This window comes from Bos indicus x Bos taurus, chromosome 23 (genome assembly GCF_003369695.1).
Source record: "Bos indicus x Bos taurus breed Angus x Brahman F1 hybrid chromosome 23, Bos_hybrid_MaternalHap_v2.0, whole genome shotgun sequence".
Taxonomy (NCBI): domain Eukaryota; kingdom Metazoa; phylum Chordata; class Mammalia; order Artiodactyla; family Bovidae; genus Bos; species Bos indicus x Bos taurus.
The window spans coordinates 53,060,018-53,086,141 of record NC_040098.1 but is presented as its reverse complement, the minus strand read 5'-3'; the positions used below and the strand labels follow the sequence as shown (position 1 = coordinate 53,086,141).

The following is a 26,124-nucleotide window of genomic DNA, read 5'->3' as shown; positions in this document are numbered from 1 at the left end:
TAAAAGAATATAAAACTTAAAGAGGCTGAGTTGATACTTCATGAAATCTGTCCAAATATGAAATCATTTCCTATCCAATAGACAAAATTTGGGTACACTGACATTAAAAACAGTAAAATCAACCTGTTAAAACACTGTTAAAGACCTATGTGAGAGCTAGCTTAAGACACACTGATGCTGACAACAGTTGCTGACCCAGGCAGATCTATATAGCACTCACGCTTCTATGCACACGTCTAGATCAAGTTCAAGGAAAGCTGATGCTGATGGACAGTCCCTTATCTGCAGCCCCTCTGCAGCTAGGAAGAAATATGTGCTGCCCCGGGTGGAGGATGGCAGAGCCAGGCTCCTCGCGGCTCAGTGACACTTCTGGGTCCTGACTCAACCAATCGTGGAACCCACCATCTCTGGACTTCGTATATTATGAGAAATAAGTATCTTCCTTGCTTACACCACAATGAATTTTTGTTTTCTATTACTTACAGCTGAAGGCACCCTGAATCTACCCCAAAATAAGATCTGTGACACAAACACCTAGAAAGCTGACAACGAGTGACACCACTGGAAGCAGTGACGCCCTGTGGGGAGCACACCCATAGGGGCAGAGGCAGCTCGGGCAGCATGGGGAGCACACCCACAGGGGCAGAGGCAGCTCGGGCAGCATGCACAGGTTTACAGAGTTTCTGAATAACCTTGAGGAAATTATTTTACCTCCCTAAGGCTCCATTTTTGGAGAAGGAAATGGCAACCCACTCCAGTGTTCTTGCCTGGAGAATCCCAGGGACGAGGGAGCCTGGTGGGCTGCCGTCTATGGGGTCGCACAGAGTCGGACACGACTGAAGTGACTTAGCAGCAGTAGCAGTAGCAAGGCTCCATTTATTCATGAGGATAATAAGAGCATATCTTCCTCTTAAGACAATGCTGAGGATTAAAGTAGATAATGCATGTGGAAGGCTTAACAGTTTTTGACACTTAATAAATGCTCAAAAACGTTACTCTGTTACCTTTAGTCTTTATACTTGGTTCTCTATATTTAATAGAGTCTTTCATTAAGAACCATTTTATCTGATTCTCCTAACAACATGATGAGTTATATAATCCCATTTTACAGTCAAAGAAACAGCCCCAGTACTTGTGTTGTCAAATAAACAACCGGAGACGCTTATGAAAAATGTCTACATACATAGCTGTAAGTCTAGAAAAACAGAAAGTGAGGGAGAGATTCAGAATGCAGAGAACTGCTAATGGTCTTAGTCACAGCATGAGGAAGAGCAGAAACACCGTGTCAAAGGAGCATGAAGTCTGGAGACTTAACCCTCTGTCCAGAGTAACTGGGTCTTAAGGTCTGACTGTCTAAGTGAAGTCATAGATTAACAGCAAGGCATATTCTAAGTGACTAAATCCACACTTCGAACTCACTAACCAGATAGTGCAAGCAACACAGAGTCTAATGTGTAACACGTGAAGTGATTTCACTAAGGAACCAACAGTTTCAGTAACTGACAACCTTCGTGCCCCCACGGTGCACGCTCCCCATTAGATGGCAGTGTGAACTCAGATTACACCTTCCGAAGGGTTTAGCCATGAGGACCCAGGTACAGTGGGCAGGTGCAGAACTACAGGAATGTCCTCAACTCGGCAGCATTCACTTTCAAAGAGGAAACTGACCTGATGACCTCCAGTCAGCAGAAGAACAAAAGTCCTCCTGAGAAAAGTTCCCTGCCCCCGCAGAGAGCTGCATGGTTGAGCCCAGCCCGTGCGCTCCAGCTCCCGACCGCAGGCAGAAAGGCAGGAGGGAGTGGGGGAGCGCGTGGTCCGCACAGCTGCTACTCCAGCGCCCGTGCTGCTCTGTGCGTTAAATGTCATCAGCCTGTTCAGGGCTGTGTGCTTTTCCCCTTTTTTGGCCTCTCAGTTTCTGGACGCAGGCACTGCACCACAGTCCACAAGTCTGTTCTTAAAGACTTCTAAAAGGTAACCGTCTCCAAGGCGCTTCCCTTCCACACTCTCACTAAGAACTACTTTGTCACCTCTCCTTGTTTTCTAACTGGAGCAGGAAAACGGGTCACCTTTTCTCGTTACTGGAAGGCAGCCTGGTGTGGAACATACCAGACTGCGCGGCTTATAAAGCCTCTGTGGACACAACCCAGAAGCCAGTGGGGCATCAACGCACTGCTCGAGACACCTCTTCCCAGGTAGTAACTCCTAACACACGGTGGATCATACAATAACGGGGTATGGTGTCGGGGAGAAGCCCCACTGTAACGCCCTCACTCCCATATACGGCAGTCCGCCTAGTCACTCAGTCATGTCCAACTCTTCATGACCCCATGGACTGCAGCACACCAGGCCTCCCTGTCCATACCAACTCTCGGAGTCTACCCAGACTCATGTCCATTGAGTTGGTGATGCCATCCAACCATCTCATCCTCTGTCGTCCCCTTCTCTTCCTGCCCTCAATCTTTCCCAGCATCCGGGTCTTTTCCAATGAATCAGCTCTCCACATCAGGTGGCCAAAGTATTGGAGTTTCAGCTTCAGCATCAGTCCTTCCAATGAATATTCAGGACTCATTTCCTTTTGGATGGACTGGCTGGATCTTCTTGCAGTCCAAGGGACTCTCGAGAGTCATCACAGTTCAAAAGCATCAATTCTTCAGTGCTCAGCTTTCTTCATAGTCCAATTCTCATACCATATATGACTACTGGAAAAACCATAGCTTTCACTAGACGGACCTTTGTTGGCAAAATAATGTCTCTGCTTTTAAATATGCTGTCTAGGTTGGTTATAGCTTTTCTTCCAAGGAGTAAGCATCTTTTAATTTCATGGCTACAGTCACCATCTTCAGTGATTTTGGAGCCCAGAAAAATAAAGTCAGCCACTGTTTCCATTTTTTCCCCATCTATTTGCCATGAAGTGATGGGACTGGATGCCAAGATCTTCGTTTTCTGAATGTTGAACTTTAAGCCAACTTTTTCACTCTCCTCTTTGACTTCCATCAAGAGGCTCTTTAGTTCTTCTTCACTTTCTGCCATAAGGGTGCTGTCATCTGCATATCTGAGGTTATTGGTATTTCTCCCGGCAATCTTGATTCCAGCTTGTGCTTCATCCATATATGTACCACCTCCAAAAGTTTCACTTACAAATACTCTCCTACTAGATAGAGAGGACTTTTAAGAAATAAAACCTAGGGAAGGCTTTTACTTATTAATATGAACCTGTTTTTATCTTCTTTTTCAGTTTAAATGGTTTGTCTCCATCATAATTTAAGCAGTGTAAAAAATGCCCATTTGTGACAATCAGTATAATAAATTAGAAATACAGACTTTTTACAAGCAAATCTTAGTCTCAGTTCAAAGTGAAGTTATTTTTTTCCAAGTAATTAGTAACATTTTTATAAGTTTCAAGGCACTGCGTGTGCAAAACATCAGTTAAAAGCCTAGAACCATGAAGGCCTTTTGCAGCCGAAGGAGGCCCAAAAAAGCCAACTGCAAGGCCTGTGGGCAGAAAGACAGCAGCACTCTGACGCGCATACAGGGAGAAGCGCCCCCTGCTGCCTCTCACTGGGGCTCACACTCAGAGGCCGGGCTCCATCCTGCGCGTGTGACTGTGGGACAAGAAACTCCATAAACATTCACACTGTCACAGACAGGAGCCGACTCTTCTCCCACAGGCGACCTCAGCACTGCAGTTTGGGAATAAATCAGGACCACAGCACTTTACAACAAGTAGTTCTAATTCTTCAAACCTTCTCAATTGATAAATTTCAACAAGTAAGTAAGTAAATCCTGTTATTCCTTCTCTGATGACATTTTTTAAAAAATTAAAAATAGGTTGTCTCCCATCTTCTAATTATAAAAGAAGCCCCAAATGGCATTAATAAACAGAAATAAAAGAGACAGTAAGAGGAAATGCTCCCAGGGCTTCTAACCTGAGTGCAACACCATTCTCTACAGGGACCAAAGCTTTTATCTAAAAAATATGAAGTGAGTCAGGGAAATAAAATCCATACCCATATTTTAACATCTGCTCTTCCTTTCCCATCCTCTTTTTCTAAAATGAGGCTTCTCTATTTGAGGTCAGACTTCAATAAAACAAATGCAGCTTTCCTGACAGTATCTTTAAAAGCTAAGAAGGAACCTGAAAAGCATTTTTCTGGCCAAAACTACTCTCTTCTCTTGGTTTCGATACATTTTCTGACTTTCACCTTCCATTTTCTTGCTTTCTGGAATCTCTATTCATTCTTCCTTTTGATGAGAACACTTGTGAGAGACTTCACACGGGCCGTCCTCCCGCCGTGTGGAGGCCTGCCAGGGCCCCCACACCATCCAGGCACGCCTGCTCTCTGTGTCACAGAAGCGGAAGTGGGGGCTGAGAGCGACCAGGGGGCTGGCACAGAGAGGCCTGTCGGGTGAGGGTGCACCTGGGAGACCGCCGGGCAGGTACGGGGCCGGCATGGCGCCGCCCGGCACTGCGCACTGCCCACTCTGCCTGTGCCCTGGAACTCCCTCTCAGCTGGCTTAACACTCCACTGGGCTCCCCACTAATTAATGAATTAAATAAAAGCTTGGACATGTCTGCATTTTGTATTTGTATGACAGTCAAGCTTCTACCTTTTCTAAAACTATCCTTTAGTCATTCCATGACTGAGCAAATTATTATTGAAACTTTCAAGGAACAGCTTGAAAGAAATATTATAGTAAATTTTATCACCATTTGAGCACTTCTTGAATGTACATATTACTATTTTAAGATCTGAATACAATTTATCACCCTGAAATCCTAAGTCATGAAAAGATTCTTCTCCTGGGCAGCAGAGCACTGACTAATATGCTGTGAGCACACAGCCAGCCCCCCTGCCCCGCCCACTCACACGCCCACCACAGGCCCCTGCCTGCAGCCTCCAAGTCACCCTGCAGGCAGAGGGAGGGCCCGGAGCCAATTGAGAGAAGGGCTTGGACCCAACTAACTCCTTCAGAGGAGAAAGGAAAACCATTTCCAAAGAGTCACACCTTGAGTGCCTTCTGGCTGGCCACCATCACATAAGGGTTACCCTGAAACCTACTCAGAAAGAGGGTGCTACTGGATGAGAGGGAGTTTGGGGGAGAACAGATACATGTACATGTACGGCTGAGTCCCTTCACTGTTCACTTGAAATTACCACAACATTGTTAATTGGCTATACCTCAATACAAAATAAAGTTTAAGGTTTGAAAAATAAAGGAAGAGGGCAGTAAGAGAGAGCTCAAGCCCCCTTCATGGTTAGTGGCAGCAGCAGCGACAAGACAATCAAAAAATGAAAAGGTAAAGAGATTAAACTGTGGGTGGATTACAAGATAAACAAAAACTCCAGGAAATCATTTTATGATAGTGAAAGTCACTCAGCCATGTCTGACTCTTCATGACCCCATGGACTATACAGTCTATGGAATTCTCCAGGCCAGAATACTGGAGTGGGTAGCCTTTCCCTTCTCCAGGGGATCTTCCCAAACCAGGGATCAAACCTATGTCTCCCATATTGCAGGTGGATTCTTAACCAGCTGAGTGAGCCACAAGGGAAGTTCATTTTATGACAGGAAATAACCAATTTAATCCTAACTTTGATAGTTCCGTCTAAGGCTCAAACAAAAGTCACAATGTATTCCTATACTCCTGTGCGAATCTTTTTCAGAAGAACAACCCAGGGGGCCCTTCTGCTCCACACTGCACGTGGTGGACCTTAGAAAGAAGCAGAATCCAGGGCGCTGAAGCAGGCACTGGAGGATTTACTCTCAACCACAAGGTCCCCTTGTGCAGGAAACCCTGTTCAAATAAAGACCCAGCAATTACCTTTCTTTCCTGGATGTTCTTTATCTTTAAACTCTTAATTTATCAGGCACTGAAACCCTTAAAACAGCTCCAGAATGACCCATGGTGGCCAAAGAGCATCACAGCTGTGGCCCAGAACAGTCCACGCTCACTGAAACCTGCCTTTTAAAACCCTCAGGCCTTTTTCAAAACAGGACAACCTCCCAAGACACACGTGCCCCCTCCCTCTCAGCTAGCACAGACCCTAGCAGGGGAAAAGCAGCCTGCTGGTGGCCGACTGGTGGTCTTCAAGGGGAGGCTTGAAGGCTAAATACATCGAGGTTAGTGGCAACCTTCCCCATTCCTAGAGAAACCTAGAGAAGCTATGGCTAACGGATTAGCAGATTACTCTGTCACCTGCAGAAGTGTTTATGAAGCAACACTCAGCAGCACTATCGCCAGCAGAGTTGCTAAGGCCGAGGGACAAATCAGACAGGACTGATGTGCAGGGGAGCTCCAGCAGGAAGACGCAAGGACAAAGGCGCTGACGTGAGAGCGCTGGGAACTCTGCATCTGGTCCAAGACATTTTGAAAGATACCATTTACTTGCCGTAATTCTGGGAAAGTAAGTCTGAATTAAGTATGAATTACAGGTGGAGAACGTAAACAGAATGACAAGACCGCCCTGGGTCTAATTACTATCAAATATTTCCTGAAAAATCAAGTACATGGAAAACTCTACTTTAATCTCAAATACCATCTAAATAGTTAAACTTACCAGCTCCAGACAACACACTAACTCTCGTGTCATTAGAAGGATTAGTTATTAAAAATTTCAAAATACTTTTTTCCTTCACAAAATGAAAACTCAAAAATTAAAGAGGTAGGTAGGTTTTGCCAACATTTTAATTGGAACGTTCTCTCTAGCAGCTCCAGAAATGACACTGACTCCAACGACAGAGGCATCTTCCGTTGTGCTTCCTTGCATGTTTCTGGAGCCTGAATGCATGAAACTCTTCAGCACATGGAGAGCAAGGCAGCTGAGGCGAGGCAGTACTCACTTTTCAATCTCGATGCCGAGTGGGTTGGCAGGACGCAGGGACAAGGGAGGAATCCCTTTATTCCTGTCAGTGCGCATGTCATAGTAATTCATCTCATCAACCCACACAGCGGACTGATCCAAAATGCCTACCAAAACAAGGAGCACAGACTTAACAGGATACACGGTCCCCAGGTGTTGTCTAAATTTTACTTTACTGCTTTACTGTTTTAAGACCTAACACAAAATGCACACTAAAGTAATTTTTTAAAGATCTGAGGGCACAAAAGCTTTAATTTCTTTCTTAGTTAAAAGCACTAAAAATCCATAGAAAGGCAAAAATAACACCTCTTCATTGTACTGTACATTATTCAATACAGAAGATAAATTAACATCTGAGAAAAAGTTGTTAAAACAATTTTATTTTACAAATAATAAGCAGTACAGTTAATTTGGTATATCAACAAAGTATCCAACAATTCCTTATATAAAGAAATCAGTCAAATACCTTCCAAGGAATGCACAACTTGGGTGATGGAAATGACTGAGACATTCAGGAAAAACAAAACGTCATCTCTGAAAGCAGCACCCTCTCTCACATGACTGAGCCCTTCTTCACGCTCCCTGGCACGATGCTTCCCAGGGTCCCCGCTCAGACCCAAGGGCTGGGCAGGGAGATGGGTGAAGCAGAGTGCAGGGCGGGGCCTGAGCCCCCAAAGGAAGGGCTCTGGGCCCAGGCAGCCTCCAGTGGCAGGACTCCTTGTGAACCCTCTGTTTCAATCAGCACCACACTTGTGCCAGGACGCAAGGAGGCTGTCAGAGGGAAGTGCAGGTCCAGACACTCCCAAGTGCGGTTCTGTAAGCCTTTCCTGAGCCTGTACGTGCTAAGTACTGGGCAAAGCGTTTTAGAATAAAGTCAATACTTGATAATAAGTTTTCTTTATCTGCTGTATAAACATGATACAAGATGGTACTAGATTCTGTCAAAATATTTTGACAAAATCAAAAAGGTTCCTCCAGAAAACTGAAGACCAGCTCCTACTTTGTAATTTCACAGTTCAGTTTTCAAAGACATTAAACAAAATTAAGCAAAAATAAGAATACTGTGCATATAAAAATGTGTACATATATTTGCATACACATTTGTATATCTATGTACAGGGCTTCCCTGGTGGCTCAGACAGTAAAGAATCCGCCTGCAATGTGGCAGACCTGGGTTCAATCCCTGGGTTGGGAAGATCCCCTGGAGAAGGGCATGGCAACTCCAGTATTCCTGTCTGGAAAATTCCATGGACAGAGGACCCTGGTGGGCTACATCCATTGAGTCACAAAGACTTGGACACGACTGAGCAACTAAGCACAGTACAGCAAGTACCTATATGTAAACCACATTTTGAATTTTCCCTTAAATCCCTCAAATTTTTATTAAAAATTTTTTTAAATCATTTATGTATTAAAAATGTTAATGATATAATGGTAAAAAAAGGTTTTATGCTCTAAGACAGAAAACAATACTCACAAAATTCTTTGCTTTTCTATATGAGAGATGTATGGCCTGGGTTTAATTATGCCTGTGATAGCTCCACATTATATAAGTATTTATCTGCTGACCATGTGCCAGATACTACAAAACCAAAAAGATAAAGCAGGGGAGATGCTGTGCACATGGAGAGCTAGAAGAATTAAAATGATGGTTGATAGAGCACTTACTCCTACTTCCTGTAAGGGGTTTTGCTAAGCACATCCCTGAATGTTCCAGCTCATCAGCTCTCTGGCGTAGGACCCTGGGACTCCACTCCCACCTACAGCTGGGGGCTATGTGTATGAGCCGTCGTGTCTGACTGTTTGCGACCGCATGGACTGTAGCCCGCCAGGCTCCTCTGTTCACTCCAGGCAAGTACACTGGAGAAGGTTGCCATTTCCTCCTCAGGGATCATCCTGGGATCAGCCTGACCAGGGACTGAACCTGCACCTCCTGCGTCTTCTACATCGGCAGGCAGGTTAGGTGCCACCGTGCCACAGCTGGGGGCTGCCCCCAGACTATCCAGAGTCCTGCCTCACACCAAGCTCTGCCCCAGACCAGGAAGTGCAGCCAAGTGCACAGAGGGAACACAGAGCTGCCTGGTGCACAAGCAGCGGGCTTTTCTAATCTGGAGACGAGAGGCACACCTCCGCCATCAGTCTTGTCCAGGCCAGGAACACAGGAAGGAAAGAAAAATGAAACATGATTCAGATGGTATCACTGGCTAATCTGTCACAGAAAGAAATGCCATTACTGTATTCATGATCAAGAAACTAAAACTGGCATTTTGACATGTTAAATGAGCAGACTTTATACAGAACTTAAAACAACCTTTCTTCTAAGAATTATCATCCTTAGGGTTTACTGTTAGCTCAGTAAACTGCTTTTTCAAAAGTAATACAAATTTTAACCAATACCCTATTCCTAGAGAAAGAAACAAACTGAATCTGAGAGTAAGTAAATTTTATACTAATTTACCAATTGTCAATTTTAAAAGACAAAACCCAATTTTAGTTTATTCTTGAGAGAAAAGTCACAGGAGACGATACCTATTTTCTCAGGTTTGAGCAGCTTGAAAGACACTGTGGAGGTTCCTTTGCCACCCGACTTGGTCGTGACGATAATGTCTCCTTTGTCATTCTTGGCCTGTCCCACGCGACACACGATTTTACTTGCAGACATCCACTCTGCTGTCAGGAGGCAATTATGCCCACAAATTGTCAGACCTGAAAGTAACAGCACACACTGTAACGAGTCCAAAACAACGGCTATTTCCACAAGAGGACAGACCTGAGAGTAAAAGCACACACTGTAACGAAGAAAACAACGCTATTTCCACAAGAGGACAGCGCCGCTAGCGTCACTAGGCATTTTTCACGAGCTGAAGCAAATACGAAACGACATGTCCTGGTTCACTAGTTATTCCCAGTTTTTAATATAGCCAATATTATTTGCAAATAAACTACGGTCTCTACCGAATTCTGGCTAATTTGTTTTTTCCTCTAATATTTAAGACTTCCTTTAAATTACATTTAATTTTCTTCAAACATCAACAGAATAAGGAACTAATAACCATAACAACGGCTAGGCATTCTAGATTACTTAACTATAAGAATCTTAAATTGCCTTCATAGGAATTAGGAAATTGTTGCTATTTTTAGAAGCCTAACTTATTGCTGTAAAGTTCTAAAGTGTATTATTAATAAACGCGTACATCATTCTCTAAAAAAAGTTTACCGTTTTCCTAACAACAGTCTGCACATACTTTTCCTGGTGTTTGCTGCTGCTGCTGCTAAGTCGCTTCAGTCATGTCCGACTCTATGCAACCCCAGAGATGGAAGCCCACCAGGCTCCTCTGTCCATGGGATTTTCCAGGCAAGAGTGCTGGAGTGGGGTGCCACTGCCTTCTTCCTGGTGTTTAGTTACACCTAATATTATAGAATGAACTAAAGCACACTTCACGTTAAGCACAGCCTGGAGTCTGCTGAGCCAGTAAGTGCTCGCAGGCATCACGGGATCACCAGTGCATTTTTCATGCCTGCGTCACTCCTGCAACGGTGCTGGTCCTGCCGCCTCAGTGTTTTCCTAGGGTCCTTTCGCTGCACTACACTCTGCTCCAAAAGCTCAGCCGGCGCCTGGCATCTCTGCCCACCCCACGTGAACTGTGAGGCAGTGAATACACAGGGAAGACATGGTCCCAGCAGGGCACCAACACCCCCCCATGCACTTTTCTGCAGCACACACACCAAAGTGGTAAACATTCAGGGAGAAAAGAGACCAAAGTGTATGTGTGGCAAACACATGCGCCTTTGCTTCTCATCATTTAACTTCTGATGCTGCTTAGCAGTCAAGTTTGAAATGTAATATTTTTTTTAAAAATCAGATACCAGGAACACCTCAATTTATGCCAAATTCAGTTTAAAAAAATGTAGCAAGGGATTCAAGCCATCTTTTGTTACAACTTAAAGCACTATTTAGTAAGAATGCTATATTAACCATAAACGAATAAAAACAACTCCACTTTATATATTGAAATAATTACTGAAAATAATTATGTTATAATAATTTATTGAAATATATTCAACCCTGAATATTCATTCACTGGAAGTACTGATGCTGAAGCTCCAATACTTTGGCCATCTGATGTGAACAGTCGACTCATAGAAAAGACTCTGATGCTGGGAAAGATTGAGGGCAGGAGGAGAAGAGGGTGACAGAGGATGAGACAGTTGGATGGCATCACCAACTCGATGGACAGGAACTTGAGTGAACTCTGGGAGACAGTGAAGAACAGGGGAGCCTGGTGTGCTGCAGTCCATGGGGTTGCAGAGTCAAATAAGACTAAGTGAATAATAATTGAAATAATTAATTTCAGAGATTTTCCTACAAGATCTATTATTATTTATCCATGTAAGAAATTTAGTTTTTCTATTGCTAGCACTTAAAAGGAGAAGGCAATGGCACCCCACTCCAGTACTCTTGCCTGGAAAATCCCATGGATGGAGGAGCCTGGAAGGCTGCAGTCCATGGGGTCGGTAAGAGTCAGACACGACTGAACGACTTCACTTTCACTTTTCACTTTCATGCACTGGAGAAGGAAATGGCAACCTACTCCAGTGTTCTTGCCTGGAGAATCCCAGGGACGGGGGAGCCTGGTGGGCTGCCGTCTATGGGCTCACGCAGAGTTGGACATGCTGAAGTGACTTAGCAGCAGCACTTAAAAGTTCCTTAGAATTAAGTTTTCTATTGTTTTTAATGTGATGACATTTACATATTTTAAAATGCAATCCTAACTCAAAATTATTTTTCAAAATGGGAGTGTTTATTGGTTTTCCTGATACTTAATTTTTATTATGAAAAATGTAAGCAATGTAAGAAGCTGTAAGCACCCATGGAACACCTTTCCATCTCCAAGATAAGCCTGAAAAACACTTCAAAACATATTTCCTCAAATACCTTTTATGCACACATTCATCAGACTATGTATTTAAATAAATGGAAATAAATGTTTTAATTTATGAACTGTTTAATTACAGATGCTGGATATTTTGATATCACTGTAGGTCAATACATAAGTTGATATTTTTAAATTTTATAATATCAAGATTTTGTGATTTAAATAACTTCAGAAAGGAAATAACCCAATGATAAATATCAGGACTCAATGCATTAAAGTTCCTAATATAAGTTCACTGTTGGGGAGCTAGCTTACAATTAAAACTGAGAAATGGGAGATTTCAGATATACAGACAAAGTTGTAAAAACACACCCAGATGAGCAAATACATATAAGAGCCATGATGGCCCGCGTTTGCAGGAAAGGAACCAGAGTAACAGTTTGCTCATCCCGTTGCAGCGGTTACCAAGGTTGCTCAGATTCAATAGGCCCTGTATTTGTACTAAAAAAAAAAATGAATAATCATATTATTTAAAACAGATTTAAATAGGTCATTTTAAATGTTATGGAAATTAAATAAAACCATAAGATCTATTTCTTAAGCATGTTCTGCTAAGAAATCTGCTTCATGAAATATAACATTTTTTTAAAATACCTTGTAGAATTCCAAATAAAGTGTTTTAAAAGTGTTTTACTTGGCTAGTATAGATGTCATCAGAGTTAAGAATGTTTAAATTGTTTAGTAGGTTAACTCTGCTTTTTAAAAAGATGGTTTCTTGGCGATGCCTGGACAAGCCGAGAGCTGAACTAGCAGGTTTGTGGAAGCCCAGCAGTGACCACACGGCCTGAAGTAAAGAAGTTGCCTCCACACAGGCCTGTGCAGTCCCATGTGGGGGCTCAGGGACCACCGGTTAAACTGCGGGGCAGAACTTCCAGCTAGACGGTCATTTCCAAGAATTCTAGGGATGTTCCCACTTTTTATAAAGAACAATCTGGAATGAGCTTTGTCCAGAACCAAGACATAAAATAAGACTATTTTCATAAGGTAATAAACTTAGGTTTTATTTACTTAACAATCACAAACCATAGCTAAAGAAAACAACATAAAATGAGACATATTTAGGTAACCCTAGTGAAAAGAACAAGCTGGGAAGGGTAAGACTTAATAACTAAATATGGTACCCAACTCCCGTCAACTTTCTCCTCGGCAAGGGATTTCTGGGCGGCCAAAAACCAACGTCCGCCAGCAGCGACACTGCAGGAGAAACAAGCGCAGCTCCTCATCTCTGGTGTTTACCATGCTGCTGTTGTTCGACTGCTCAGTCATGTCTGACTCTTTGCAACCCATGGACTGTAGCACGCCAGGCTCCCGTCTTTCACCGCCTCCTGGACTTTGACCAAACTTGTGTCCATGGAGTTGGTGATGCTGTCCAACCATCCCATCCTCTGTCGTCCCCTTCTTCTCCTGCCCTCAGTCTTTCCCAGCATCAAGGTCTTTTTCCATTGAGTCGGCTCTTTGCATCAGATGATCAACATACTGGAGCTTCAGCTTCAGCATCAGTCCTTCCAATGAATATTCAGGGTTGGTTTCCTTTAAGACTGACTGGTTTGATCGCCTTGCTGTCCAATGGACTCTCAAGTCTTCTCTAGCAACACAATTTGAAAGCATCTATTCTTTGGTGCTGAGCCTTCTTTACGGTCCAACTCTCACATCCATGCAGGACTACTGGAAAAACCATAGTTCGGAGTATACAGACCTTTGTCGGCAAAGTGATGTCCCCCATTTTTCAATATGCTGTCTAGGTTTGTCATAGCTCTCCTTCCAAGGAGCAAGCGTCTTTTAATTTCATAGGTGCAGTCACTGTCTGCAGTGATTTTGGAGCCCAAGAAAATAACATCTGTCACTGCTTCCACTTTTCCCCTTCAGTTCGAGATGAAGTGATGGGATTGGATGCCATGATCTTAGTTTTTTGAATCTTGAGTTTCAAGCCAGATTTTCCACTCTCTTTCACCCTCATCAAGAGGCTCTGGTTCCTTCATAAATTAAGAAATGAGTCAACAGAATGTCTGAATCCAAATAAATTAAAGTGGGAAATCAGAATACATATTCAGAAGCACATCCTGAGATGCCTCCCTTCCTCGTCCTGAATGTATCTGCACACCCTCAGAGTTAGTTCACAACTGACCACACAATGACATCGATGGTTTGCTCTCTACCCACAGGCATAAGTTTACAGACAGCCTGTGGCTGTACATCTGGAGCCTTGGTGCTCCCCACCCTGAAGGCCATCTTCGTGCAGACAGGTGGCCCGCAGGTCCCAGGTGTGGCCAGGAAGAGAGCACAAGCTCCTCCAGGTGGAGGGAATTTAGATTTGGTTCCAAGAGCAGTAGGACCAGAAGAGGCTAAGCTGACCTGAACCTGAAGAGGAACACAGATGGCCACGCAAGGAGAGGAAAGCAGAGCTGGGCAGCCGCACTGGCAATCCCGGCAGGGAAGCCAACACTGAGCAAATAAGGCAGTGCCCCACTGCAGGGGTTTGTGTCAGGACCAGGAGAAAGACAACACAGACAAGAGTTGATAAAATAATGATTTTAACAAAAAATCAGAAAACCAAATAATTCTTTCATTTCCATCCAGATAACCCTGCACAGACCTCAGGGGTGTTTTCCTACCACCTTCACTATTTCCAAACAGTGAACTGGCACCTTGCCTCGCTGCCAACATAAAGATGCCTTTACTATGAACACACAGCATCGGCCCTGCCCTTACCTATGAGGTCAGCTGGCCCAGTCCCCAGGTGTTCTCCTCTAATCGTGACCTTCGTCCATGGGATGCCTTCATTTGGAGAGATGCCTGTCACAAGAGGGGGCTGTCGGGATCGAGACATTGTGCTTGTTGAAGAAACAAGGTCGAGCTACAGAAGTGACCTATGAAAAGAAAAAGAAGAGTTAGTGCCAACTGAGACCAGCATCCACTAGAAACGCGAGAGGTACGCACACAGTACCAGCCGTCGTCTTCACACACCGGTGCTGGGTTTCAGCTGCCGGTTAGCCCACTGGCCACATCTCCTGAACATGAGTGACCCAGGACATGAGCTTGTGCGGGGAGGAAAAGCAGGCATGTGGACTTCACGTCAGGAAAGACAGACTGAGGCCTCCTGAGCTCCACACACCACCTCTGCACCCCAGGCACATGCTGGAAGCGCCTCAAAGAGGAGGTTCTGACCTAAACAGATCCATAGAAGTTAAAGAACGTCTCCGTTCCCATAGGTGTATGGAATTTCATTTTGTTTTCATATTAGACTTGGCATAGCAACTTTTAAACGTGTTCAGATCAATACACTGACATTTTCAACACGCAGGCAGAAGCAGTGACTTGCCGACTGTCCCAGACGCTGTGCTCTCTAGTCCTGGCACTCCGACAGGCAAAGCACAGCACTGAGTGCACCGGGCGCGTGTCTGTGCTCGGGCGCTGACCCATGTCCGACTCTCGTGACCCCGTGGACCGTAGCCCGCCAGGCTCCTCTGCCCATGGGATCCTCTAGGCAAGAGTACTGGAGTGGTTGCCAGAGCCTCCTCCAGGGGATCTTCCTGACCCAGGGATCGAACCCGGTCTGTCTCCTATATTGGCAGGTGGGCTCTTTCCCACTAGCGCCACCTTGGAAGCCCAGTAAATGAAGAGAACTCTTCAAGTGCTGAAGACTTGAGATGCCCCAAAAGACGAGGGGAGGGTGGGCTCAGGGGAAGAGCACTGAGAACTTGCTGGCTGCCTGTCTTTTTCTGGGCAGTCTAATAAGTTAGACTGTGGCCCCTGCCTTTGCCCTGCCATCAGCCAGGTGAGAAGTTCAGTCTCTGACGTGACCCAACAGAAAGGACCAGGACTCAGGCACATCAGGCACGGGGGGAGGAGGGTGCCCACCCTGTAGCCTAACTCCACCCTGTCCAGGCAACAACAGCCACTCTGGAGAAGCTAAGGGGCCCTGAGAAGAGGGAACCAAAGACTCCAACAGGGAAGGTCTTCCCGAGAAGAAGGCCTCGTGCAGCCACATCACCCAGAGAAAAGCCAGACACAGACCAATTCTGCCCACGCACAGACGAGACGAACAGCTGTCACAGCCTTGTCCTAAGGACAGACAGAAATTGTAAAGTGGTCAGGGAAGACACGAGAGGTGAAAGATCTAAAAAAAGACCCAGAGGAAACAGAGATAAGGCTGGTGGTGTGGGCTAAAGTGTTTCCCCAAAACTTGTGCTGAAGTCTGTCTCTCTGTATCTCACTGTGCACACTGTTCGTTGAACCCATGGTAGGCAAGGCGTGAGCTAAGAAGCTGGAAGACAATGCACGGAGCCGTAGAACTGCAGATGCGTCTCTTCTCTCCTGGCTGATGCAGCAGCCGTTAGCAGCAGCCATAAAATAACTCCAAGTGCTTTCCAGGTGGCGCTTATACATGCTTACAGAACAAAAGTAGCCTGCGGCCAAGCGAGTACCTCGCAACGTGCACGTGTGGTGTGCAGTGCTGTACGTGGCCTCAGCTGTTCACATCATTATTTACAAAATGCGGGGCAAGCGGAAGAGGCCACGGGGCCAGAGAGCCTGACCGTGCTATCTTGGCTAACCTGCTCTCTCTCTACCAAGTCCTGACGCAGGACCTCAGAGAGTGACTGTGTTTAAGAGTCGGAACTCTAAAGACCATCCTCTCTAAAGTGAGGTGGACGCGGTCACTAGATGGGCTCTGGTCCCACAGGACCAGCGTCCTCACGAGAAGAGGCGCGAGGACACAGACACGCAGAGCACGGCCACACGATGACACGGGGAAGGTGGCGCCCCCAGGCCCAGGGAAGGGCTCCGGAGAAGCCAGGCCTGTGACACCCTGATCTTGGACTTCCAGCCTCCAGATCATGAGAAAATAATGTCTGTTGTTTCAGCCTACTGTACTTTGTTATGGCAGCCCCAGCAAATCAACACAGTGGATAACAGAAAAAACAACAACAACAACAAACCACCCTTCAAAAGTACAGTAAACTTTGATCCCAAATAAGTATCTGCAGAAGGAGAAAACTCTTACACTTAGAAGAACAAGATGCCATGAAAAGGAATCAATCCAAGAATAAAAGCTCTTGAAACACTCAGAAGAGGCAAAAGAAACAAGATTTATATTGTCCTGTTACTGTAGGAACTGTTGGTTTAACCAAAGTGGTAATAACGCTGCAAATAGGCAGGTGTGTTTCTGGGAAGAGGAGGGAGTTTTAAATTTCATCCAGAAATGACCATCAGGATACTGGCAGATTAGCCACGGAGTCCAGAAACATGGAGGTGGTGCTGGCAGAGAGCTCAGCGAGTCTGGGGTGTGGGGGATAATAAGGAGGTGACGGGCCTTTGCCCCTGGGTTCTGGTGGGAGATGCAAAGTCCAGGGAGTGTCTTCACTTTCCACAGCCCTAGTACCATTCGTACGTGCTCCTCAGGACAGCTCAGTATCAGGGCTGCCAAACCAGAGAGAGCAACCCTGTGAGTAGAGGGCTGGGGTTCGGAGCCAGGTGCCATCAGCTTGTCTCCTCTGGAAAAAGCGAGGAAGCTGGAGACTGGGTTCAGTCACACCTGTGTGACTCATCTAACATGACTAAAACAGCAAAACAGCAGCAGCAAGAGGGGTAGGGCCAGAGCACGTTACTGTTCATCCAATAAACCAAAATGGAACCCGAGGCTATCTCGACTCCACTCCCTCCCCATCGCACCCCGTGAATCAAACAGTCAGAATCCCCCTGCAGAGTGCGAGGTCGACTGCTTCTCTCCCTAGATGCCAAAGCCAGCCAGCTCCTACCTGGTCACTCTGTCCCTGCTAGCCCTCCCCTGCAATCTACCCTCAGCAAACACCAGAATCAATTCTCCAATTGAGTAGACCTCCAATTACAGGTCTAATCATCACTCCTGACTCAAAAACAGCCTCCATGACACCCACTGCTCAGTGGTCTCCAGTGCCCACAACACCCTCAGCACTTATTAAAACCTGGCGCAATCAGACTTGTCTACCCTACCTGGCATCCTCATCCTCTCCGTCATCCATCTGACACTAACTACACGGGCCCACTCACTTCTTATGAACTACTGAGTTCTTTTATGCCTTTCTGATTTCATTTACCTTATTTCAACTAAATGGAATGTCTTTCCAAGTTTGTTAAATCCTTACTGATATTTCAAAGTCAAGCTTAAATGTTACTGTCTCGCTGTAACATCTACCGACTATGCCAATTATCTTGCTGTTCTCACTGTTCACTGAACCCAGGGTAGGCAAGGTGCATGGGGAAGCTGGAAGAAAACTCGAGAAGCTGTAGGTACTACAGACACATTTATCCTCTCCTGACTGGTGCAGCTGCCATAACGTAGCCACAAGGGATTTTCAGGTGGAGCTTATATGCTTACAGAACAAAAGTAGCCCGTGGTCCAGCGTACATGCGCAGTGCTATGAGTGATCTCTGCTGCTGCGTAACCACGCATTTACGAAACGAGGGGTGAGAGTAAGGGCTGTGGGGCGACAGAGCCTGACCACCGCCCTCTTGGTTGACTGGCTCTCTCCCTCAGGTCACTTTCTCTAAGAAGTCTCCTGGATCTCTCCTTCCACAACACTTCATCCTGCTGTGAAGCAGAACTGAAATTAAAATACCTCTGGACTCAAAAAAAAAAAAAAAAAAAAAGCAAGCATGTGTGTGCATACACACAACAAAACAACTAGGACAGACAATTCAGTTTACTCCCAAATTTCTAAATCCATTTTGAAGGCATTTACAGAGGATCATAATCTTACTTTTGACATCCTCAAAGTTTGTCCAAGAAAAACAAAGTGGTATCTGGTAATAACAGGTAATTATCTGGGCCACAATGGACAGCCATGAATCACAAGCACAAAATCTATTTTCTTATTTATGACTGAAAAAGTACAGCTCTGCTCCAGACACACACATCAAAGGCAGCTGAAAATCCAGTGTTCATTACATCGGTTCATATGCAAAAACTAAATGGCATCCCCTTGCCATGAAGCATCATCTACATATCTTCAAGCATGGACAAACCACTATCTCAGGAGACCAGTGAGCCATTTAAATTACAAATATAAGAGCATCTGCTTGCCACATTCCAACATCCACAATCCACATGACAGTACCCACCCACAAGGTATGCACTCCGTAATTATCTATGGAATGAATCCTGGAAGATGTCTCTTTTCAACCCACCTCCAGTCAGAAGCATCTTGCATTACAGATAATGTTTTAATATTTAAAGTCAGAAATACATGAAATATACTACCATCATTCTCAAGAAAGACTCTAAGCCTCAAAAAAACAGAATTTAGTTCATGAACATTTCAGTTTCATAACTCAGGCTAAATTAACAAGGATACTTTTAAAGGGAAACTTTCATCTATAGTTGTCATTAAGTGCCTATGGATTTTCCTCACAAGGATTTTACAAACGCGATAAAGCAACAGTCTGAAATTCTGTCTTAAGATCTTTCTTATATAAATACACTGAACAGAGGTTAACAAAAGTCTGACTTTGCTGTCATAAGCCTCCTTTTTAAATTAAAACAATATCCAGCCTTTACAATATACAGGCATATAAGAGTGAAAGAGGTAAGGAATAAAAAGTGAACCTATCTAAAATTACACACCACAAGCTAATTTTATCTTTTGAAAGCAGAATGACAGAAGCAGGAGGTAAAGGAGCTATTATTACTCAAGTAAGGAAAATTAATACAGATACAGAATAAGCCATTTTTAAGGCAATATCCTTACCCAAGCACACTAATAATGGAGGATTCAGTGATATAAATAGACAGATGATAAAGGCCGACAGCACTGGAGCAGAACTTTACACAAACACACGGGCATGGGCAGAGGGGCCACAAATCATTACACACTGGCTCTTAGCCTTAGCTCCACACTTAAAACCTGTTAGGTACCGATCAGGGCTATAGGTTTGCTAAAAAGGAATCATACAAAAATCTGCTGTGTTGCTAAACGGTAGTTTCTAAACATCGTTAGTTTCACAATTCATGCCAAATTAACAAGGGTATTTTTAAAGGAAAGCTTTCATCTATAGTGGTCATTAAGTGCCTAGAAAGAAAATAACCCCATTTAAAATCACACCAAAAGAATAAAATACTTAGGATAAAACTTAACCGAGGAGGTGAAAAGCCAATACTCTGAAAACTATAAAGCATTCATGAAGGAAATTGAAGATGATACAAAGAAATGGAAAGATATCCCATGTTCACGAACTGAATGAAATAATTTTATCAAAATGTCTGCACTACCCACAGCAATATACAGATTTAAAGCCATTCATATCAAATTCCTATCCATGACATTTTTCACAGAACTAGAACAAACAATCCTAAAACGTGTATGGAACCACAGAAGACTCCATATAGCCAAAGCACTCTTGAGAAAGCAGAGATGGAGGAATCGTGATCCAACTTGAGACGTACTACAAAATGATAATACTGGCATAAAAACAGATATACACATGAACAGAACAGAGTGCCCAGAAATATACAGTTATTCATGACACAGGAGGCAAGGCTACACAATGAGGGAAACTGCCACTTCAGTAAATGGTATTGAGAAAACCGGACAGCCACATGCAAACAAACAAATCACATTTTCTCACACCACGAACAGAAATTCAAAAGGGATTAAGGACCTATATGTAAGAAAACACAAGAACTGCACTCTTTCACATTGATTTTAGCAGTGTTTTTTGTCTCTGTCTTCTCAGCAAGGGAAACGAAAGCAAAAATAAATACACGGAGCTACATCAAACCAAAAATCTCTGGCACAGCAAAGGAAACATCATGAAAACAAAAGTGTAACCAACTGAACATAAGATGTTTGCAAATAATACCGCTAATATGGGTTAATATACAAAATACATTCATACAACTCAAGAGCAAACAAACAACCTGAATAAAAACTGGGGAGAGGACTCAAACAGGCCATTTTCCCAAAGAAGACACCCAGACGTGAAGAGGCACGTGGAAAGACGCTCAGCATCACCAGTCTAAGTGCAAATCAAAGCCACAACAAGATGTCACCTCACATCTGTCAAAATGGCTATCCTCAAACAGAGGAGAAGAAAGCGTTGGCCAGGCTGTGAAGAAGCCTCATGCGCTGGGTTGGTGGGAGTGTAAGTCGGTGCTGCCACTACGGAAAACAGTACAGAGGTTCCTCAAAAAAAAACCTAAAAGTAACTACCATATGATTCAGAAAGTCCACTCTGGGTATATATCTGAAGTAAACAAAAACAGTAATTCAAAAAGATACACGCACCCTGCCAAAGTTTATGGCAGCTTTATTTACAATAGCCAAGATATGGAAACAATCCAAGTGTCCATCAACAGAAGAACAGATATACAAGATGCGGGGTGTGTGGGTGTGTGTAGATATACACACACGTACACACACAGATACACACACATTCACACACAATGGAATACTACTTAGCTATTATGCAGAATAGAGTCTGCCTCTTGCAACAATATGGATGGACCCATAGGGTATCATGCTTAGTGAAAAAAGTCAGACAAAGACAAATACTGTATCTTTTCACTTATATGTGCGTGCTAAGGTACTTTAGTAGTGTCCAACTCTTTACGACCCCACGGACTGTAGTCCACCAGGCTCCTCTGTCCATGGGATTCTCCAGGCCAAGAATACTGGAGTGGGTTGCCATGCCCTTTTCCAGGTATCTTCCCAACCCAGGAATCAAACCCACATCTCTAATGTCTTCTGTACTGGCACACGAGTTCTTTACCAGTCTTGCCACCTGGGAAACCCTATTATAAATAGGATTTAACAAAGAAAGCAAATGAATGAAAACAACAAAACAGAAACACACTCACAGATACAGGCATCAAGCCAGTGGTTACCAGCAGTGAGGGCGGGATGGGATGAGTCTTATCGGGGACGGGGAGGAAGAGGTACGACTACTGCATATAAATCACAAGGACGCAACGTACAGAACAAGAAATACAGAACTACTTTATAATAATGTTACATGCAGTACAATCTATAAATATTGAATCACTATGTTGCACACCCGAAACTAATACAATCAGTTCGGTTCAGCTCAGTCATGTCCAACTCTTTGCGACCCCATGGCCTGCAGCACACCAGGCCTCCCTGTCCTTCATCAACTCCTGGAGTTTCCTCAAACTCATGTCCATTGAGTCGGTGATGCCATCCAACCATCTCGTCCTCTGTCGTCCCCTCTCCTCCCACCTTCAATCTTTCCCAGCATCAGGGTCTTTTCAAATGAATCAGTTCTTCACATCAGGTGGCCAAAGTATTAGTTTCAGCTTCAGCATCAATCCTTCCAATGAATATTCAGGACTGATTTCCTTGAAAATGGACTGATTCAATCTCCTTGCATTCCAAGGGACTCTCAAGAGTCTTCTCCAACACCACAGTTCAAAAGCATCAGTTCTTCAGTGCTCAGCTTTCTTCACAATCCAAGTGACATCCATACATGACTACTGGAAAAACCATAGCTTTGACTAGACCTTTGTTGGCAGAATAATGTCTCTGCCTTTTAATAAGCTGTCTAGGTTGGTCATAAATTTTCTTCCAAGAAGCAAGCATCTTTTAATTTAATGGCTACAGTCACCATCTGCAATGATTTTGGAGCCCCCCAAAATAAAGCCCCTGTTTTCACATCGATTTGCCGTGAAGTGATGGCACTGGATGCCTTGATCTTCGTTTTCTGAATGTGGAACTTTAAGTCACCTTTTTCACTCTCCTCTTTCACTTTCATCAAGAGGCTCTTTAGTCCTTCTTCGCTTTTTGCCATAGGGGTGGTGTCATCTGCATATCTGAGGTTATTGATATTTCTCCTGGCAATCTTGATTCCAGCTTGTGCTTCACCTAGCCCAGAGTTTTTTATGATGTACTCTGCATGTACGTTAAATAAGCAGGGTGATCATGTACAGCCTCAACATACTCCTTTCCCTATTTGGAACCGGTCTGTTGTTCCATGTCCAGTTCTAACTGTTGCTTCCTGACCTGCATACAGGTTTCTCAAGAGGCAGCTAATACAAGAGTATAAGTCAGTTATTTGTTGCTGTTTAGTTGCCGAGTCATGTCTGACTCTTTTGTGACCCCATGGACTGTAGCCTGCCAGGCTCCTCTATTCTTGCCTAGGATTTCCCAGGAAAGATACTGGAGTGGTCTGCCATTTCCTTCTCCAGGGGATCTTCCCAACCTGTGTCTCCTGCATCAGTAGGCAGGTTCTTTACCACTGAGCCACCAGGGAAGCCCAAGTCAATTATATTTAACTTAAAAATTTTGAAAAATTTAAAAAGCAATAATTCTGACATGTCTCCAGACTCATGTTAATTTACCAAGAAGTTTTCAACTACCTGAACCTGAATGGGAATAAACAGGACTAAGAGGACCCTTATGGGAATTAGACAGACAATTCTCTCATTTCTTTTTATGTTGGTATGGCGTTGATGTGTTTACACTGAAAAAAACATACACTTAAAGAGGGATTTTTTTTTTCAGTAATGGAATTAAAAAGTCACTGTATCTTATGAATTGCTGGTCTAGTTTTTAGTGAATTATATTTAGTGGAACAATAAAAACTACATTGAAACATTTCTGGATATAAGGAAGCACTATAATACTACATTCTGTCAATGATTTATTCTGTAGATACAATGAAAGTTAGAACCTAAGTGTTTTCTTGCTTCTCAGCACTGTTTCTCTAAAATAAAGAACTGGAAGAAGCTGAAATAAATTCTAAACTTGATGCCTTTTTTTTTTTAATGTGAGGTACTGGTTTACCACAGCGTTATCATTTTGTGGCAAATATATTCCTTCCTACCTATAAGAACAAAGGACATCACACAAGGACAATAAGGGTATCTTCAAAAAGGTTTCAGACAGTCATTTAAATTTTATCTTTTTAGGTAATAGATCACATGGTTATCTAGATATATTTTAATAAACCAAAAATATTCCAAGCCATAGGTCTCTGAATGAAGCTTTGATAGAACAACCTCAAAAACTGAATATCTATTAATAGTGTGGAGATCTGGGCTCTAAGCTGGGCTCTGGCACCGACAACTGAAAGCCCTTGGTTACCTCCATGTGCCATCAAACAGTTTTCTCATCTGTATATAAGGCAGTTGGATGAGATTACTCTTAAGGTCACTTTTTAGCTCTTGATTCTATGAAAGTCTTACTAATTAGGACAAAGGTTTTAAATTCAATTACTAATGTAAGACTATAGAAACTGGCCTTCCTAGCTTTTAACAATTAAACTATAATAAAAGCACGTTGTTATTCATTTAAAACTTCTTGTACTTATTATAAAACATTTCTATATATCAGAAGAATCTGAATTTTTAAGATCTTATATTACAATGTTAGGGTATTTGATAGCCTAATTTTTTTTTATAGTAAGTACTCATTTAATTCAAATAATTTCACTCTCGTATTTCATCAGTTCTTGAAATATTCTAAGATCTCTGAAATTTGGATGCATCTTATAATTGATGGCATATCATGGTTAAATTAGCAGTTTTTCTTTCTTTAGTGGTATGTAAAATAATTGTACATACTACAAATAGGTAGCATCTAAGATCCAATATAATATGGTATCAATGATAGAAGCCACAGGAAACTGTAGCCCAGCTCTCTGTGAGCGAGACACTGCCTTGGCCTTGGCCTTCCCACTGTCCTTTCCAGCTTTGCCTCCAGCCATGGTCTCGGCCGCTCGTGCCCTCGGTCCCCCGAGCCGCCGCCATCGCTAGCGCAGCACCGACCGCCGTTGCCGCCGCGGCCGCAAGAGCCCGGACAATCTGATAGCCTAATTATCCCTTTCATTTCTGAAAGTTATATTGCAAAGAATCCAAAGTTATCCAAAGTTAGAAATAAATTATTATCCAAAGTTAGAAATTATCCAAAGTTAGAAATAAATTATTAAAAGTAAACCACTATAATGGGCTTCCCTGGTGGCTCAGACAGTAAAGAACCCACCTGCTATTGCAGGAGTCATAAGAGACGTGAGACGCAGGTACAATCCCTGGGTTGGGGAGATTCCCTGGAGAAAGAAGTAACAATTCACTCCAGTATTCTTGCCTGGAGAATTCCAGGGACAGAGGAGCCTAGCAGGCTACAGTCCATGGGGTCGCAAAAGAGTAGGACACAACTTAGCAACTGAACAACAGCAACAAACCGTAATAACAGTTACCACAGACTAAAATATGCAATTATTCATTTTTAAAGACAAACCACAGGTTTTTTTCATTTCCCCAGTTTCATTAAAGAAGAAACAGAGAAAGAGATGAACAGAGAGAGGGAAGGAAGGAGAGGGGATGTATCATTTAGGTAAAAAGAGAGAATTTAACTATAGCGTAGAAATTCTCATTTAATTAATAAACCAAAGGAAAATGTGGAAAAGATACTAGAAACAAGCATGATATGTCATTTCTGTGTGATGGCACAATAAAAAAAATACAGATCTTATAATTTTCTGTGTTAAAGATCTGTTTTGCATTTTTTACCTTTCATTTAAGGTCTATAAAAATGCCCACAAGGTCAAGGAATTTTAAAGCATTAAAAGTAGTTTTTAAAACAATCTTCACAAACAGCTTTGAAAATATTCACCAAGCACTTGAGTATAACTCAGGAATCGGAAAGTAAACAGCTTCACAAAGCTTAAACTTTCACTCTGAAATGGTTATGCATTATTAATTTTAAGACACTACTTTTGAAAACAAGAGTTTAATTGTCCTATATTATAACCTGCAAGAATTAGAATCTATTCAAAACCAAAACAGACTGCAGGAGCCAGACTTCATGGGACTTGCCTAGGTCTTGTGTTTCTGTGTTCTTTTCAAAACACCAGGAAAGGAATTCAGAAATCAGCAAGTGAAATAAATTAACAAAGTATTTTATCACCAAATCTAGTAGGAAATTATTCATTACTGATAGAAATAGAATTGTGGGAATTTACTGAGTATGTAAAAATAAAGGCTGCCAAGTTAGTGTTTATTGCCTTATTAACAAATGAACATTCAAAGTCAAAGAATATGAACCTCCCCTCTTCACAAGATTTTAACTCACTGTACTAGCCTTTTATGATCTCTTCTTCCTCTTTTTAAACTAATAAAGCAATAAGAATTATTTTCTAAATAGAATACTGGAATACCATGGGGAAAACAAGGGAATTTGGTTTACATAAATTACCCATAAAAACATCTTGGTCCACATCAACTTGACTGTTTCTTTGAATCCCTGTGTGAATAAGCAGCGCTGGGCCCCAGCTCTGCCCACCGTGAGCCAACACCAGCTTTGGGGTGCCCTGGAGCCTGCACCCAGCCCTGTCAG

General features: G+C 43.2%; 1 protein-coding gene across 8 annotated transcripts in view; it reads right to left on the bottom strand.

Annotated features, from left to right (window-relative positions):
- EXOC2 (exocyst complex component 2) overlaps window positions 1–26,124 on the bottom strand; it is a 123,559-nt gene that overhangs the window by 84,421 nt on the left and 13,014 nt on the right. For all 8 annotated transcript variants that reach the window (XR_003508148.1, XR_003508150.1, XR_003508151.1 and 5 more), the window contains exons 2-4: window positions 14,510–14,667; window positions 9,393–9,569; window positions 6,844–6,970 (exon numbers count right to left, since the gene is read on the bottom strand). Coding sequence is in view for 5 of the 8 variants with exons in the window: in XM_027524838.1 (XP_027380639.1) it covers window positions 6,844–6,970; window positions 9,393–9,569; window positions 14,510–14,627 (422 nt within the window). In the remaining 3 variants the exon portion in view is untranslated. The remainder of the gene's footprint in view (window positions 1–6,843; window positions 6,971–9,392; window positions 9,570–14,509; window positions 14,668–26,124) is intronic.